A 19,371-nucleotide genomic window follows, 5' to 3' on the forward strand; every position below is an offset into this window, starting at 1 on the left:
GGATTGGCTGAGGACAGGGTCAGAATTGTTTGTGATGCCCCCCCCAGGGATGAAAAGCATGCAACATACGCTGCCAATGTTCATACATTCAAAGTGGACACTGGAGTGAAATAGTGTGGTGCTAATATGAATAAAATTGCATTCCAGCTTAAATACAGCTTAAAAAGTGTTACGAAAATGGTAATTTTTAAATTGCAACATACTCTGTGTTGGAAGAAGGATGGGTCAAGGTACTTATCAAATCGATCCTCAAACTTCACATCAGATTTCTTCCATTTCATCTAAAAAAACAGAAAAGACCAACTGAGTTTAGAACAATATGCAGTGGCACACAAGATGACGTTGGCAGAAATATTATCAACTTTGTTTGAGCATGATTGCACAATTTGATTTACCTGGGATTTATAATGCAGATTGCCTGAAAACTCAGTGCATAAAAAATCGATCCCATTTAAGACTTATGTAACATTTAAAAAGCTGCTGTATTGTCAGAAGGTCATGTCATGTAACTTCATGACATGCTGTTCCACTGGAGCAATCATTCTTTCCTTGGTTAAGTGATTTGCCAGACTTAGGATGAATGTGGATGGGGATTCTCGCCAAAGAAAACAATATTAGAACTGTAAGGGTATTGGGCCAAAGTAAGTGACCTTCCTCCTCTTTGCACCTATCCATGCAACTCTCAAAATCTAATCTCTCAAAATATCAGAGTTGTGGCAGCAAAATTAAATCTGATAGTGCATAAACCAGCGAGATTGGTGACTATGGGGAGTTCCAGCTGACCTGGTATTGGGGCTGCAGTGTGTAACACACCACCACCAAACACAAACTGACTGATTCATAGCCTGCCATTTAATTCCAATTGTTTCAAGATGCAGCCCTCCTGGAAGAAAGCCATTCATTCAGTGGCCTAACCTATTAAGTATCAAGTCATTGAACAGAGATTCACAGAATTGGTGCCATTGAAGTTGTCGAGCTTTCAGTGGCATCATGTTAAGAGTATTAGCTAGTGAAAATGCACTAGGAAATCTTTCAGTGAAGTTCCTGTAATAGCTTTCTACATTATACACATCCTGGGGTTAAGAAATGTACTAAGTACCTATTTAATGCCGAGACCAAAGGTAAGGAACATACTGGTTTAAAATGTGGATAGGAGAATTTCACCACGGGCATCAGCCTTACAATGAAAAGGGAACATTCAGAAAAGCAATAACTTGTCCAGTAGGGAGATCCCTTATAAGCTGTTAAACAGTTAATAAACTCCAGCTTCAGTATCAGGAACCAGTACTGTCACATGGTAGTATGATTCCAGTTTTTTAAATATTTATTCTGGTTGATGCTGGAAAGGCAGCACTTACTACCAATCCTCAGTGACTTTTAAGGCTACTTCAAAACAGGGTGGACTAGAATCAGTTGTGGATCAGACTGGGTGGGGGTGGCAGTTTCCTTTCCCAAAGAACATTAGTGAGCTTTAGAAAAATAACAGAAAACACTTGACACTATGGAATCTAACACTCACTCTCTGCTTTGCTAGTCCAGTGTCATAACCAACAGACTACCAGACTTAGCAGTTTGAAGTACTAATCTCAGTGCGATCTAAAGTTTAGCAAGATGTGGAAAACAGCAATTGCACTGCAGCTAATTTAAAGACCTTGGTTTCAAACAACTGGAACTCTTGCTGACCTTACTACCTTTGGCAAGAACACCCATCCACATTCAGGGTGAGCTTGGCAAGTCATAAAAAACAGAATTAGCAGCTACATTTTCTAGGTTATGACACAAGGAGACAGAATTGGAGAGGTGGTAGTATAGAGGGATAACAATGGCAGCAAAAACAACACAACCTCAACTCATGGAAGGGTAGAAACAAAATCCACAGGGATTGAAATCGGAGATAAAAAGGGATCACTGACCCTTGAGATATACCACAGACCACCTAAAAATAGAAAACAGGTGGAAGAAGAACTCTATGACTATAGTTAAAATTGTAGGAGGTTTGAGTTATCCAAAAATATACTGGTATGGGGAAATAGTTGTCAGGAAGGGGAAGATTTACCCCCATTCCACCCCCCGCTCCCCACATCCTCAGCTTTCTCAGCCAATATGTTTCTTACTCCAACAAGGAAGGAAGGGCTATTTTATCGAGTCCTGGGTAACAAAGTCAGTCACAAGGCAAGTAACAACAACCTGCATTCTTATATAACATTTAAAGTAATAAAGTGGTTCCAAGGTGCTTTACAGGAAGATTATAAAGCAAAATTTGACATAAGGAGATATTGGGGCAGATGACCAAAAGCTCAGCCAAAGAAGTAGGTAGTAAGGATCATCTTAAAGGAGGGAGGAGAGGTAGAGATGCAAAGAGGTTTAGGGAGTGAATTCAAGAGCTTAAGGCCGTGGGAACTAATGGCACAGCTACCCATGGCGGAAGTTATTGAAATTGGAGATGCTCAAAAAGCCAGAATTAGGTAAGCATAGATAGGAGAGTTGTGGGGCTGGTGGATATATAGGGAGGGGTCAGATCATGTAGAAATTTGAAAACAAGGGTGAGAATTTTAAAAATGAAATGTCGTTTAACCAGCAGCTAATGAGAGATGGGTGAATGAGTCTTGGTGTGAGCAAGGGCAAGGGTAGCAGAGTTTTGTGTGGACTCAAGTTTTTAAAGGGTTGAATGTTGAAGGCCAGATTGAAGAACACATTTAAACAATCAAGTCCAGAAGTAACAAAGGCATGGTTGAGATTTCAGCAGATGAGCTGATGCAGGGACAGAGTTGGGCAATTTTTAAAATCCATTCCTGGGATGGCTTTGCTGGCAACACCAGTATTTATTGGCCATCCCTAATTGCCCTCAGGAAGGTGATGTTGAGCCACCTGCTTGTACTGCTGCAGTCCTCGTGGTGTAGGTACACCCACAGTAGAGAGGGACTTCTAGAACTTTAACCCAGTGACAGTCAAGATATGGCAATATAGTCCCAAGTCAGGATGGTGTGTAACTCGGAGGGGAACTTGCAGGTAGTGGTGATTCTCATTCATCAGCTGCCCTCAATTCTTCTAAGTCGTAAAGGTTGCAGGTTTGCCAGGTGCTGCCGAAGGAGCCATGAGTTGTTGCAATGCATTGTGTAGATGGTACTCACGATGCACTGATAATGGGGTGAGTGAACGTTTAAGGCAGGGTGCCAATCAAGTGGGCTCTTTTATCCTGGATGGTGTCAAGCTTTTTGAGTGTTGCTGGAGCTACACTCATCCAGACAAGTGGAGAGTACTCCATCACATTCCTGACTTGTGCCCTGTAGATGGTGGACAGGCTTTGGGGAGATAGGTGGTGAGTTACTTGCTGCATAATTTTCAGCCTCTGATCTACTCTTGTAACCACAGTATTTACATGACTGGTCCAGTTAAGTTTCTGGTCAACGTTAACCCCCAGGATGTTGATAGTGGGGAAGTCAGCGATGGTGCCATTGAATGTCTAGGGGGAAATGGTTAGATTCTCTCTTTTTGGAGAGTCATTGCCTGGCATGTGTGGCGTGAATGTTACTTGCCACTTATCAGCCCAAGCTTGGATATTGTCCAGGTCTTGCTGCATATCAACACGGACTGCTTCAGTACCTGAGGAATTGCAAATGGTACTGAACATCCTGAATCATCAGCAAACATCTCCGCTTCTGACTTTAGGTTGGAGGATAGGTCATTGACGAAGCAGCAGAATGGTTGGGTTTAGGACACTAGCCTGACAAACCCCTGCAGTGATTTGCTGCGGCTGAAATGACTGGCCTCCATCAACCACAGTCATCTTCCTTTGCAAGGAGAGAGATGGAGTTGATAGCTAGGCAATGGCAGTTTGTGATATGGATTGTAGACAATGGGCTGGCCGTCCCAACATTTAAGTGGATATTTAAATAATCAAAAAGTAGGGGAAAAGAGATAATTCCAGCACAAGTGTTGAAAAAAGTTGAAGAAAACCCAGGGGGGAGGGTGGCAGATTTGAAGGGAACCAAAAGGCCAGCAAGGAGAAACACTAAAATTAAGTCAATAGCACATTTCAGTAAGGAATAAAGATAGTACATTGACATTCAATGGCATTACCGCTGTTAACATCCTGGGGGTTACTGTTGACCAGAAACTGAGCTGGGCTAGCCATATAAATACTATGGCTCTAAGACCAGGTCAGAGGCTAGGAATCTTGTGATGAGTAACTCATCTCCTGACTCCCCAAAGCCTGTCCACCATCAACAGGGCACAAGTCAGGAGTGTGATGGAATACTCTCCACTTGCCTCCATTCACTCCCTCCACCATTGATGCACAGCAGCAATATGTACCATCTACAAGATGCACTGCAGGAATGCACCAAGCCTCCTCAGACAGCACCTTCCAAACCCACGACCGCTATCATTTAGAAGGTCAAGGGCAGCAGATTCATGGAGTACCATCATCTGGAAGTTCCCCTCCAAGCCACTCACCATCCTGACTTGAAATATATTGTAGTTCCTTCACTGTCGCTGAGTCAAAATCCTGGAACTCCCTTCCTAACAGCACTGTGGGTGTACCTACACCACATAGGCTGCAGTGGTTCAAGAAGGCAGCTCACCACCTCATTCTCAAGGGCAATTAGGGATGGGCAATAAATGCTGGCAATAAAAGCAATGACTTCCACATCCCATGAATATAAAAAAAAACTGAGGCTTAATTGAGGTTGTCAAAAAAATTGGGTTTGAATGGAAAAGGATCATTAGCTAACAAAGATTAGCATAAAAGAATAAATCATCAAAAAAATAACCAATTAAAACGCTTTCTACAGGCACAATAGCTGTATGCTAGCTCAGGTAGGGTTAGGTTTGTCAACAGATGGGGGCAGCAAACTTGACAGGACATTGAGGGAACAAAGGCAGTAAGAACAGTTCTGATGAAAGGTCATCAACCTGTAATGTTTTCACTCTCCACAGATGCTGCCAGAACTGCTGAGCATTTCCAGCATTTTCCTTTTTACTTCAAATTTCCAGCATCCGCAGTATTTTGCTTTTGTAGTAAAACAGTAGTTACTTAGGTTCCAGAGGTGGTGATCACTGGGATCTCGAACAACCAGAGGTGGTGTAAGATAATGAGTGGAGGCTATTCAGAGATCTCTCCGTATAGGCACATGACTTAGTAAAGATAGTCAAACTTAAAGTTACATGTGTAGCTGTGGTAGGGGGTGGGGAGGAGAATTTCTGATTAGAATTTTCCAAAGATCTATGAAATGTAAGATGTGTCAAGAGGATCAGTCGATGCCAAATGTGACACTTCTTTTCAGAAAAAAGTAAGCAGGAATAATGCAAGTATGAAATCCCAGGGGTTTGTGTTGTGGCTTCTCATTTACCGCATGTACCATATGTACATTCTGGACAGGATAAGGCCATATAAAGACAAAAAGCATCTTCTGTTTTGTAACTAGAGGCATAGAAAGCAAAATTCATTATCTTTATCATAAGTCTGTTATGTGGTGCCTTTTTAAGAAATCTATAGATATTAAGTTATTAGTATTTACTTAAAATTAGTGATATTTTATTTATACAAAGCAGCAAAATGCATTTTGGAGTATTTTGCAGAAAGGGCACAAAAGCAATGGAAAAAATACAGCATCGACTCACTAGGTTATTACTGAAAGGATGGAGCTTTTTTCACTGAAGTTAAAAAGGTAAACGAGTGCTCTGACAGAAGTCTTCACCATTAAGAATGGTGCTGATAAAGAGTCTCCATTAGTCAGCAGGACAATAAGGAAACTATTTTCTCAAGCATGTTCTGGATAGTTTTTTTGCCACAACAGATCCCAGAACCAACAAGGGGTAGGCCACATTGGAGTTAATGAGCCAGATTTAGTTAGCATCTTACCAATGTGTGAACATTTATCTAATAGTGACCATAAGAAGATTGAATTCAATGTTATGTCTGGAAGGAGGATGCACCAAACAGCTGAAGCCTGGTGGGATGAGACACAGACTGTCCATCAGAAACAGGAAAAATCTGTTAACGGGGCAAAACAAAAGATCAGTTGCTTGGGGGCGGGGGGTTCAGAAAGGAATGTGTAATGCAGAACTAGTTTATACCCCTAGGAACAAGAGCTCTACTTACAAAAAAAAACAACTGTCATCAACAACTGAAGAGACAACGAACAAATAAAACTTTAAAAAATGTACAACAATGCAAAGAAAAGCATAGATCCTGGCAACTGGGTGAGATACAAGATCAGCAAAAGGTGATAAAACCATTAGTAACCTACTAAAAGGAAGTATGAAAATAAATCTGCAAGGAATATTAAAATCACCACAAATTCTTTTTTAGAATAACCATAGGGGAAAAAAAAGGTGATTAAGAGCAATGTGGGACACTTAAAACCAGTAAGGAAATGGTGGACATATTACTTTGCATCAGTATTTGCAGCACAGGAAGAGGATAACATGCTGGATATCAAGGAAATTGATACTGAGTCAAAGAAAGGGAATTGGAAAAATTAATGCAAGCAAATTAACAATAGGAAGGAAAATAATGGCACTAAAGAGTGACAAACTCCCAGGGCCAGATGGGTTTCATCTCAGGGTTTTAAAAGAAGTAGGTTAGCGGGAAGACAGTGGCACTGTGGCAGCGGCAATGCAGTGGCCCAAGTCTGGGGTCATGGGTTCAAATCCTGCCACGGCAGCTGGTGGAATTTAAATTCAAGGTATTAAAAATCTGGAACTGAAAGCTAGTCTCGATAAGTGATTAGGCAAAACTATCGACTGTCGTTAAAAAAAAAAATACCCATCCGGTTAATTAATGTCCTTCAGGGAAGAAAATCTGCGATCCTTGCCCAGTCTGGCCTATTATTTGTGACTCCAGGCCCACAGCAATGTGATTGACTCTTAACTGGCCTCTGAAATGGTCGAGCAAGCCACTCAGTTCAAGGATAATTAGGGATGGGTAACAAATGCTGGCCTTGCCAGTGACATACCACGTCCCAATAAAGAAGCTAAAAAAAAAAGAAAAAATTGCAGATATCGTGATTTTTAAGATAATTTGAAAAAGAATTAGAAGTTAGAAAAAGGTTTCACACAAAGGGTCCTGAGAATGTGTAATTCTCTGACATGACCATTATTGAATCAAAATCCATGAAGTTTAAAAGAGATTTAGATATTGATTTCGAAAAGAGAAACATTAAAAGAACTGGGGGGGGACAGCAAGAAAATGGGATGGGAGCACATGCACAGGAAAATACTGGCACAGTCTTCGGTGGTTAAACAACCTGTTTCTGTGCTAGAACACTAACCTACAATCTACATCAGGTGAAAATTATAAACTGTAAAATAAAATGTTTTATTTGTAGGCTTGATACTGAACTTCAACTCTGAAAATTCTTATAGTTAAAAAGAAACTGCATTCTGGCAATGCATAGTCAACAAAGAAAGAAATCATAGGTTGATGTTCAGATCTAACAAAGAATTTCTACCCAAAATATTAACTTGCTTTTTGGATCTGTTGTATTTGGCAGCATTTTCCAACTTTAATTGTAAAAAGAATTTTCTTTTGACAGGCTATACTTACAGAATATGACATTGCAATTTTTGTATTTGGCACCAACTTGACCTTTCCCTCACTAGTCAAGTTCACATCCACGATTCGATTGCCATTGTAGCCTATCTCGAGTTTTTTGTAAGTCCAGAGAAAATGGTCCTCTCCATTTTCATCTGCTTCCCCTACGATCCCTGCACATAACAAGAAAAACAATGTATCATGTAGTTTAGAAAGCAAGTCCTTTTTTCTCTGGAAGATGTAGAACTTCTTGAACATCTAACAGTGGTTTTCTTGAAAGAAACAATGCACTTTTTAAAATGAGTGTGCAAATGGACTACCCAGTACAGCAGTAAGGCACCCAGACCAGGAAATCCAGGGTTCAGGCACTGCCTGCGTTGTGTTAGCTGACTTATGTGGCAGCAGCAGTTGGACTGCCAGATCTGACTCTTGTTCCTATGGGCGAGGGATAGAAAGTAATCAAATTACAAGTGGATGACAAGTGAATATGAGGTTGGACTTAACTGTGATGCCCTTCATGCTGCTAAAGCTTGTCAAGACTGTCTTGTCCATGCACACACATGAAGAATAGCCACATAAGCGAAACTGATTACATCAAGTTAGCACTTTAACAACAGATTCTGGAAGAATGGTGCAGGTCGTATACGCCTATACATGGCTACTTCTGTACTCAAATGTTAACATTAATAACTCATTATACATTCACGACAACATATTTCTTAATTAAAGATAAAGCTGACATAAACAATATAAAGCAATTAACTGAGCACTCATTATATCACTTCTTCTATTGTGTGCAAAATGGCTGTCACACTTGCTTACTCAAAACATAGCATTTGAAATGCTGAAATGTTGAGATGAGATGAGATGTAGGTGTGAGTATGAGATTTTTACACCTTATCATACATCAACTGCAACATCACCACAGGCCCAACACAGACTTCTTTACCACTGTTACTGAGCCGACGATCACTTCATCTCACCCCCCCGTGCCACATCCCACCACCCACTTTATTAAATTACCATGTATTCAGCTAAAGATAAAATAGCTAGAAACAGCCAGCATGAATTCGAGGGAAATGACCTGCTTCACAAACCTCAAAAATTCCAGGTGACAGACATGATAAATGGGGTAAATGCCGTGGATGTAGCACACCTGGACTTTAGGAAAGCCTTTGACACGGTACCACAGGGGAGATTATTGGAGTAATTTTCGGGATATGGAATTTATCAAGACAATAGCAAATAATTAAAAATGAGAGAGAAAAGAGAAACTGTAGGCATTAGGGACAGATTTTCCGCATAGTTCAAGTGAGTCGCGCCGCCCCTCAATGTTCCACTCTGGGGCCACTTCTGTTCATTGTGTATATCAACGATTGGATACAGGCTTGGAGGGTGAAGTCAATAATTGCATACGATACCAAAAGAGGATCGATAGTTTTTTTTTTAAACAAATCAAAGGAAACTGCAATAGGGTATTGGCAAGGTAGAGGAATGATCTGAAATGTGAGGGACAAATTGCAATACCATTAATGGCATTTGGTTAAAAAAGCCTGAATGTAAGTAAGCTTGGTGCTGTAGAAAAGCAGATAAATTCTTTGGGTGCAAATTCACAGGACATTAAATAAACTTGATGCGGTGTCTTTAAAGAAAAGATAGTGAAATTGTAGGTTTTAATCACTAGAGGTATAGGATACAAAACCCAAGAGCTGTTAGTGACCTCACTCAGTACTGTGAACAGTACTGGCTCCACTATAGGGAAAGATATTGAGACTTTAGAGAATGCAATGTAGATTCACCAAGAAGCTGCCTTGTAAAAGAAAATACAAAGACAGGCTGGAAAAACTGGGTATTTCTTTATGAGAATAATGCAGAATATGGGGGTGATGTTATGGGAGTGGTTAAAATTATGCAAGGATGGGACAGGTTTGATAAAAACAGACTTTTTCTAGTAATTGAGGGATCGAGAACAAGGGGTTAGAGATACAAGATTAAATGGAAGTGATTTAGAACAGAAGGCAGGAGAAATTTCTTTATGTAAGACTGTGGAATCTGCTTTCAGGGCCAGTGTTTGATGCAGAAACAGTGCCAACAGTCAAGGTTAGATTGAATAGATGAGTGAAAAGAAAGCAGTCGATGGGATATAGTAAAAAGCAGAGTTAAAGGGATTCTAACTATTTGCTCATAAGGTAAATGGCCACACAGGCTGGCTGGATCCAATGGCCTGCTTCTGTCTTGTTACTTCTATTATTTTCCCATGTCCACAAAAGCAAGATTTCCCCTTGCTCTAACCATGCTTTTCTCTAGTTTCTCTCCCAGCTCATGTTGCGTGAGATCCGCTTGCTGATCCTTTAACCTGATTCCCACTCACTGCTGACTACACAACTTCCTTCTTAGCCCCATGCCAGTTGGCACTGTAGATGGTTCCGGCTGCTCAGGTACTGCCCCCTCCAAAAAAAATTAACAGAAACTCTGGAGTGTGCAATACTTTAAAACGCCTGCACAGGGACTTTCACATTGCTGTACAGTCACACAACTTACAGGTAATGCTGATCCCCTCCCTTTCAAAACCACTGACATCACACCTCCTTCTCAATCTTCTTGCCTTTGCAAGCTACTATCCCATCTATAAAATCCTGGAATGTGCGGTCACCTCCCAAATCTATGAACATTCTCTGGTGCCAGCCTTCAGTCTTTTAAGACGATGGTTTATGTTGTGGTGGTCGACACTGTTATGTATTGCCTGGTGTGGTTCAGGAGCCTCAACCTGGCACGGCAGTCTCTGCTGTATTTGCTGTGGAGGAAGACAGGGGGCTGAGAAGGTGCACGATTCGCTGGCCTGCGTTTTCTCTGGGCTCTCTTCTCGGCCACCTGAGTTTTTTGTTTTTTCTTGCCTTTTCCAATGTCCTTCCAAACAATCAGCCTCCAAAGGTCACAGTCATCAGCAACTGTCACCCAGTTGTCAGCGTCAATGTCCGCCATCTTCATATCTCACTTGCAGGTGTCAATCTAGAAGAAGTATGAACCCCCAGGTGGTTTTGACCCAGCGGCTAATTCACCGTACAGGTCTTTGGGTATATGGCTGTCATCCATCCAATGAATGTGGCCAAGTCAGCGCAGATGTCATTGGCTTAGCAAAGATGGAATTAGCACATTCCAGGGCCTCTGAGCTTGTGACCTATCCTGTCAGGAGATGCGAAGGATACATCTGGGACAACGAAGGTGGAAACTGTTCAGCCTTTTCTCCTGCCTCGCATATGTTATCCAGGTCACACACAGTAGAGGAATGTACTGGGGATACAGGCTTGGTAAACCCACAGTTTGATGTTCTCAGTCAGGTTGCTGTTCCACACCCTTTTACTCAGCTTGCATACAACAACTGTAGCTTTTGTGATGTGTGTGTTGATTTCAGCATCAAGTGACAGATTGCTGGTGATTGTGGAGCCTTGACATGTGAAGTTATCAACAACCTCCAGCGTCACATTGTCAATGTCAATGGATGGCAATATAGCAACACCCTGGGCAATAACATTTCCTTTCCTGATGGTCAAACCAAACTTTTTACAGGCATGAGAGCGTCTGTCCATTTGCTGCTGAAGGCGCTCCTCAATATGGAATATTATTGCATCATTGTCAGTATAGAGCAACTCTCTGAGGAGGACTTGGCACACCTTTGCCTTAGATCTCATGCAAGCAAGACTGAACAGCTTTCCATCAGTTCTGGTATGCAAGTAGACTGCCTCTGTAGATGGCCTGATAACAGCAGCAAAGAGAAGACTATGTCAAAGAGTGTCAGTGCCAGAGCACAATCTTGCTTGAACCCACTGCAGATCTCAGAGGGTTCTAATGTTGCCCGTCATAGCTGACCTTACCCATCATGTTGCCATGGAAAGAGGAGATCACATTGAGCAGCTGTGGTGGGCAGCCAGTTTCCTCCAGCAGCTTAAATAGGCTGCCTCTGCTCACATTGTCAAATTCCTTGTGGACTCCTTTGCTCACAGCACTTCTCTTGTTGCTACCGGACTGAGATCATGCCAATTGTAGATCTTCCATTTTGGAAACCACACTGGGATTCAGGGTAGATGCATTCAGCCAGGATCTGCAGTCTGACAAAGGCAACAAAGCAAATACTTTTTCTATGGTGCTCAGCAAGCAGCCACCTCAATAGTTGTTGCAATCACTGTCAATTATTGTCCAAGGTGTTGCTATATTGCAATCTATTGACATTGACAATGTGACACTGGAGGCTGTGGATAGCTTCACATATCTAGGCTCCACAATCATCAGCAATCTGTCACTTGATGCTGAAATCAACACACACATCATAAAAGCTACAGTTGTTATATGTAAGCTGAGTAAGGCAGTATGGAACAGCAACCTGAGAACATCAAACTGCAAGTCTACCCATCTTTGCATCATGCATATCCTGGGACACTGCCCTCTCCAGCAGAGACAGATAAGATTGTGCAGATCCTGCAGGAGTGCCGGTTTCCCATGCTTAATGAGTTCAGGCAGTATAGCATCAGCACCTGGAGCTTTGCCAATGACTTTGCTAAGCTCCTTCACTGTGAGCTCGATATTCAGTTCTGGCTTTCTACGGTGTCTAGAGTTTCCTCGGTGACAGTGTTCTCCCTAGAGTGCAATTCAAGGTAATGTTCCACCCATCTCTCCAACTGTTTATTGCAGTTGGTGACGACCTCCCCAGCCTTTGTTTTCAATGGAGCTGTTTTTTTTTGCTGATGGACCTGTTGCCTTTTTGATCCCTTCGTACATGCCCCTTTTCTGCTCTAGCTTCCCATATGTTCAGAGTGCAGTATTGGAGATGGTATCTCGAAGTATGTTCCATTTTGCTTCTGCATTCTCTGTGGGAATGCCAGAGTATGCCTGTTCAGCCAAGGCAAGGAGTTGTTGATTATTATCTGGGCAGACAGTGTGGCTGACATTAATCTGAGGGTGGCATTTCTGCTTTGAATGAAAAACTTCAAAGGTTGCATCTTCACCCCAGTGTATACCAGGGACTGATCTGTATCACAGTCAGCGCTGTGGTAGTTGCCTGTATTGAGAATACTGCTCAGAGTCATGTCTAGTGATGATCAGATCCAGCTGGTGCCAATGCCCTGATCTCAGATGTCTCCAAGACACTTTACGGCATGGTTTGAATTGAAAGATGTTAGTTACACAAAGTTTGTGGCAACAGCAAAGCTTAAGTAGTATCTTACAGTCAGAAACAGGGGAATTTATAATGGGGAACAAAGAAATGGCTGACCAACTAAATACATACTTTGGTTCTGTCTTCACAAAGGAGGACACAAATAACACACCAGAAATGTTGGGGAACACAGGGTTTGGTGAGAGGGAGGAACTGAAAGAAATCAGTATTCGTAGGGAAATGGTGTTGGATAAATTGATGGGATTGAAGGCCGATAAATCCCCAGGGCCTGATAATTTACATCTCTAAGAGTACTTAAGGAAGTGGCCCTAGAAATTGTGGATGCATTGGTGGTCATCTTCCGAGATTCTATAGACTCTGGAACAGTTCCTACAGATTGGAAGGTAGCTAATGTAACCCCACTATTTAAAAAGGGAGGAGGAGAGAAAACAGGGAATTATAGACCAGTCAGCCTGACGTCAGTAGTGGGGAAAATTCTAGAGTACATTATAAAAGATTTTATAGCTGAGCACGTGGAAAACAGTGGCAGAATTGGACAGAGTCAGCATGGATTTACAAAAGGGAAATCATGCTTGACAAATCTACTGGAATTTTTTGAGGATGTAACTAGTAGAGTTGATGAGGAGGAGCCAGTGGATGTGGTTTATTTGGACTTTCAGAAGGCTTTCGACAAAGTCCCACATAAGAGGTTAGCGTGTAAAATTAAAGCCCATGGGATTGGGGGTAGTGTATTGAGATGGATAGAAAACTGGTTGGCAGACAGGAAACAAAGAGTAGGAATAAACGGGTCTTTTTCCAAATGGCAGGCAAGTGGGGTACCGCAGGGATCGGTGCTGGGACCCCAGTTATTCACAATATATATATATTAACGATTTAGATGAGGGAGCTAAATGTAGTATCTCTAAATTTGCAGATGACACAAAGATGGGTGGGAGGGTGAGCTGTGAGGAGGATGCAGAGATGCTTCGGGGTGATTTGGACAAGCTGAGCGAGTGGGCAAATGCATGGCAGGTGCAAAATAATGTGGATAAATGTGATGTTATCCATTTTGGTAGCAAAACCAGGAAGGTAAATTATTATCTGAATGGCTATAAATTGAGAGAGGGGAATGTGCAACGAGATCTGGGTGTCCTTGTACACCAGTCGCTGAAGGTAAGCATGCAGGTGCAGCAGGCGGTAAAGAAGGCAAATGGTCTATTGGCCTTCATAGCGAGAGGAATCGTGTACAGGAGCAGGGATGTCTTGCTGGAATTCAACAGGGCTTTGGTGAGACCACACTTGGAATAACATTCAAGGCTATGGGCCAAGTGCTGGTAAATGGGATTAGGTAGGTAGGTCAGTTGTTTCTCACGTGTCGGTGCAGACTTGATGGGCCGAAGGGCCTCTTCTGCACAGAGATTCTGTGAATATTGTGTGCAGTTTTGGTCTCCTTATCTGAGGAAGGATGTACTTGCTATAGAGGGAGGGCAGCAGGGACTTGTGTCGAGTGTGTGGGTGGAGAAAGTTAACATGCTTTCCACTTTTTGTGGTAGTTTGCTTCTCATTCCCATCCCCCATTGCTGGCTAGCCATAGCACAAAAAAAAAAGCCAAACGTGCAAGTCTGCCCCTGTCAATACACAGCTTCTCTATTGGCAAATTTTCAAGTCCTCAGCTGTGAACATCTTACCCGTGTCTAAGTGTTTGAATTTTGCCAAGGAGATTTCTGCTCCTGCCACAGCACTGAAATGGCCTCAATAAGACACAAATAGCATCCTCTGTGACTGTGGTGAATTAGCCCTCTTTGATCTTTCTGCAGCCGTTGACACTGTTGACCACACCATTCTCCTCGAATGCCTTTCCTGCGTTGTCCTACTCAATGGGATGGCCCTTGCTCAGTTCCAAACGTAGTCAGAGCATCGCCAGCAATGGCTCATCCTCATACCCCAAGTACAAGTTACCTTGACACCCTTCTTTTCCTCAGCTATTATCCCATGGTGGCATCATCTGAATACATGGAGTCAGGTTTCATGCATACTGACAGCAAACCTCTCCATCATCACTTTTAACTCTACTGCCTGTGTTGTCAGACTGCTTCTCAGATATCCAGTCATGGATGAGCCACCGGTTTTTCCAGTTAAACACTGGGAAGGCTGAAGCCATGATATTCAGCCCCATCACAAATTCTGGATCTGAGCCATCAAATGCATCCTCCACCTTGGCTATTGTCCATGCTCAACCAAACTATACATGCTCAACCAAGCTGTTCACAACTTTGGTGTCCCATTCAACCCCAAGCTGAGCTCTGACTCTTTATGCTCACCAGCACAAAGATGATCTACTTGCCCTCCATAGCATGGCCTGACTCCACCCCTACCTTCACTCATTTGCTTCTGAAATCCTCATCCATGGCTTTGTCACCCTCATATTCGTCCATTCCAACAGTCTCCCAGTTAGTGCCCCATCCTCGACCCTACAGCTCAACCAAAACTCTGCAGCCCATATCCTATCCACACCAACTCCAGCTTACCTATCACCTGGCCTTGCTGACCTACTTTGGCTCCTAGTTCAACAATGACAACAGTTTATAATTTTTATCTGTGTTTAGAAATTGCTTCATGGCCCTGTCCTTCCCCTCCTCTAACTTCCTACACTTCTACAACTCCCCCGCAACCACAACCCCCAAACTCTCCTGTTGTCTGACATTAAATTGCTCCATTGGAAGCCTCAGGCCAAAACAAAGCATCCCAATCACAACGCTTCAACATAATTTAAGAAGAAATAGCTTACAAATTACTGCTCTGCACTGCGTTTGCTCTGCTCAGTCAGATCAGCTCAATAGCTGCCATAAGTAATCTCAGACCCCTGGGCAAAGGAACCAGGAAAAGACTCAACAGTGCTTTGGTTCCTGATCTATGTTCAGTGACCATCACTTGGAAGCACATGTGTGAGGTCAGTTATGGATGGGGATTAACTGTGACCCAGACTCATTGTCCAGGTTCAATGGTGAATAATCATGAAGACATTTGCCACAAGTTACCAGGGGGCACTAGCACCAGGTGAACCCGATAACAAAGCAAGTCTGAGACAAAGTTGGGTGGCACAGAAAATAATGTAGATGGGAGAAAAAAATTGCAAATGGACATTGACAGACTAAGTGAGTGGGCAAAAATCGGCAGATGGAATTCAATGTGGAAATGAGACACCATCCACTTTGAGCCTAAGAAAATTAGAGCAGTACATTTTCTAAATGGCAAGAAATTAGGAACTGTGAAGCAGCAGAGAGATTTAAGCGTGTAATTACAGTAATCAGAAAGCTAGCAGACCGGTGCAAGACAATTTTAAAAACTAATGGAATTAGCAGGTGAAGTGCAGATTCCCCAGAATGACATGGGGCTAAAAGCATTAAATTATGAGCACAGGTAATTGTAGTTAACAGCTTAAGTATAAGATCGATACTGGTGTAAAAAAATAATTACAATAAAGTATAAAGAGTGGGGGATTCTTCAAGTGTAAAGAGTGGGGATGCTAGAGTAATTAATAAATTAAATAAAATACAATAGTGATGGCAGGAAGGGTGATGTGTTGCTGCTGCAGCTTGAGAGAGCTGGATTACCATGGTGATCCAGAGCGAACATATCTGCAGTAAGTGTTTGCAGCTCGAGGAATTTCGGATCCGAGTTGAGGAGCTGGAGCCTGAGCTGCAGACATTGCGCCACATCAGGGAGGGGGAAAGTTACCTGGACACTTTGCTCCAGGAGATGGTCACACCCCTCACATTAGCTCATTCAAATGTGGTCTGTGATCAGGGACAGGAGGGTGTTGCTGCAGGTGAGGCAGGTTTGGGGACCCAGGGAGTACGGTTCGAGGAGTCTTGCCCCTGCAAATGTCAACAGTTACGAGGTTCTTGTAAGCTGTGTGGACAAGAGCAGGGACTGCCGGGAGGATGAGTGAACTGACCACAGCACCGTGGTACAGGAAGCCATTCAAGTGGGGGGAGGAAACAGGATAGTAGTAGTAGTGGGGGACTGTATAATTAGGGGGATAGATACTGTCCTCTGCAGCTGTGAGCACGAGTCCCAAAGGCTATGTTGCCTGCCCAGTGTCAGGGTTAAGAACATCTCCTCAGGGCTGGAGAAGAACTTGCCGAGTGGGAGGGCAGGGATGCAGCAGTCATCATCCAAGTTGGTACCAATGACATTGATAGGACTAGAAAGGAGGTTCTGCTGAAAGAATTTGAACAGTTTGGAGCTAAATTAAAAAGCAGAACCTCCAAGGTAATAACCTTGGGGTTATTACCCGAGCCACGGACAAGCTGGCATAGGGTAAATAAAGTCAAGGAGTTAAATGCATGGCTCAAAGATTGATGTGGGAAGAATGGGTTTCAATTAATGGGGCACTGCCACCAGTACTGAGGTAGAAGGGAGCTGAGGGGACGGGCTTCACTTGAACCGTGGTAGGAGCAGTGTCCTGGCAAATCAAATAACCAGGGCTATAGAGAGGGCTTTAAACTAAAAAGAGGGGTGGGGACAGTCCTGGAGAGGGGATACGTAGGCTTACAAGGCAAAAGAATATGGCAACATTGCAGGGCAGCTATTTAGGTAATAATACCCAGAGTGTGACAGGAAGGGATAGAGTGTACAAACATAAAAAAAAGCAGCAAATAGGGTCAAAGGGTAAAAAATGGGAAAAAGACAAAATGAATGGCTCTTTACTTAAATGCACATAGTATTCGGAACAAAATAAACAAATTAGCGGCACAAATGGAGGTTAATGGGTATGATCTTACATGCATTGCGGAGACATGGTTACATGGAGATCAAAGCTGGGAACCAAATATTCAGGGGTGTGTAACTTTTCGAAAGGACAGGCAGGAGGGAAAGAGTGGTGGGGTAGCTTTGTTAGTACGAGGTGGAATAAGTATGACAGCAAGAAATGATCTACGTTCGGAGAATGTAGAATCCATATGGGTGGAGGTGAGAAATAACAAGTGGAAGAAGACACTGGCAGGAGTAGTCTATAGGCCCCTTAACTGTAGGGCAGAGAATAGATCAGGAGATAATGAGGGCATGTAAAAGAGGGAGTACGCATTAATCATGGGTGACTTCATTCTTCATGTGGATTGAGAAAATATAATAGGCAGCGGTAGCCAGGAGCAGAATTCATAGGCAGTTTCCTAGAACAATATGTTGTGGACCCAACCAGGATTAGGCTATTCTGGATCTGGTGATATGTAATGAGGCAGGTTTAATAAATGATCTCAGAGTAAAAGGTCCCCTAACAAACAGTGACCATAACATGGTAGAATTTAGCGTTCAGTTTGAAAGTGAGAAACTTGGGTCAGAAACAACTGCGTTAAACTTAAATAGTGGTAATTACAAAGGAATGAGGGCAGAGTTGGCTGGAGTGGAGAGGGAGGAAATAAATTCTGAGGGTAAACTAGCAAGTAATATAAAAATAGACAGTAAGAGCTTCTTTAAATATACAAAAAGGAAGAGAGGCCAAAGTAAACATAGGCCCCTTAGAGAATGAGGCTTGGGAATAATAATGGGGAACCGGGAAATGGCAGAGGAGTCGAATAAATACTTTGCATGTGTCTTCACGGTAAAAGACACTAATAACATTACAAAAATACTAAATAATCAAGGGGCAAAAGAGGGGGTGGGGAAGGAAATAATTACAATAACTATCACTAGAGAAAAAGTACTAGGGAAACTAATTGGGCTAAAGGCCGATAAGTCCCCTGGGCCTGATGGGTTGCATCCTAGGATATTAAAGGAAGTAGCTACAAAGGTAGTCGAAACACTGACAGTAATCTTCCAAGAATCCTTAGATTCTGGAAAAGTCCCAGAGGATTGGAAAACTGCCAGTGTAACACCCTTATTCAAAAAGGGAGGAAGACAAAAAACAAGTAACTATAAGCCAGTTAGTTTAACGCCCGTCACTGGGAAGATGTTAAGAGTCTATTATAAAGGACGTAATAGCAGAGCATTTAGAAATGCATAATATAATCAAGCAGAATCAGCAAGGCAATCATGCCTAATAAACTTATTAGAATTCTTTGAGAAGGTAACAAGCCGGATAGATATAGGGGAATCAGTAGGTGTAATATATTTGGATTCCCAAAGGGCGTTTTGATAAGGTACCGCACATAAGGCTACTTAATAAAATAACATAAGATGGTGTTGGGAGTAGTATATTAGCATGGATAAAGGATTGGCTAATAGAAGGCAGTGTGTTGGGATAAAGGGTGCATTTTCAGGATGGCATCCTACAACTAGTGGAGTGCCACAGGGATCAGTGCTGGGGCCTCAATTATTTACGATATATATTAATGACTTGGATGCGGGAAGTGAATGTACTATCACCAAGTTTGTGGATGACACAAAAATAGGTGGGAAGGCAAGTGGTGAGGATGAGAGTCTGCAGACGGATAAAGACAGGCTAAGTGAGTGGGCAAAAACTTGGCAGATGAATAAAATGTGGGAAAATGTGAGGTTATGCACTTTGGCAGAAGAATAGAGGAGCTGAATATTATTTAAATGAAGTAAGACTGCAGAAAGCTGCAGCACAGAGGGATTTGGGGGTCCTCATGCATGAATCAGAAAAAGTTCAGCAGGTAATAGGGAAGGCAAATGGAATGTTGGACTTTATTTCAAAGGGAATGGAGTATAAAAATTGGGAAGT

At 42.5% G+C, this 19,371-nt stretch overlaps 1 protein-coding gene across 1 annotated transcript in view; it reads right to left on the bottom strand.

Moving 5' to 3' along the window:
- tm9sf3 (transmembrane 9 superfamily member 3) overlaps positions 1-19,371 on the bottom strand; it is a 134,806-nt gene that overhangs the window by 62,318 nt on the left and 53,117 nt on the right. The window contains exons 4-5 of the mRNA XM_078530542.1: positions 7,550-7,710; positions 204-281 (exon numbers count right to left, since the gene is read on the bottom strand). Of these exons, the coding sequence (XP_078386668.1) occupies positions 204-281; positions 7,550-7,710 (239 nt within the window). The remainder of the gene's footprint in view (positions 1-203; positions 282-7,549; positions 7,711-19,371) is intronic.

This window comes from Cetorhinus maximus, chromosome 27, assembly GCF_964194155.1.
Source record: "Cetorhinus maximus chromosome 27, sCetMax3.hap1.1, whole genome shotgun sequence".
NCBI lineage: Eukaryota > Metazoa > Chordata > Chondrichthyes > Lamniformes > Cetorhinidae > Cetorhinus > Cetorhinus maximus.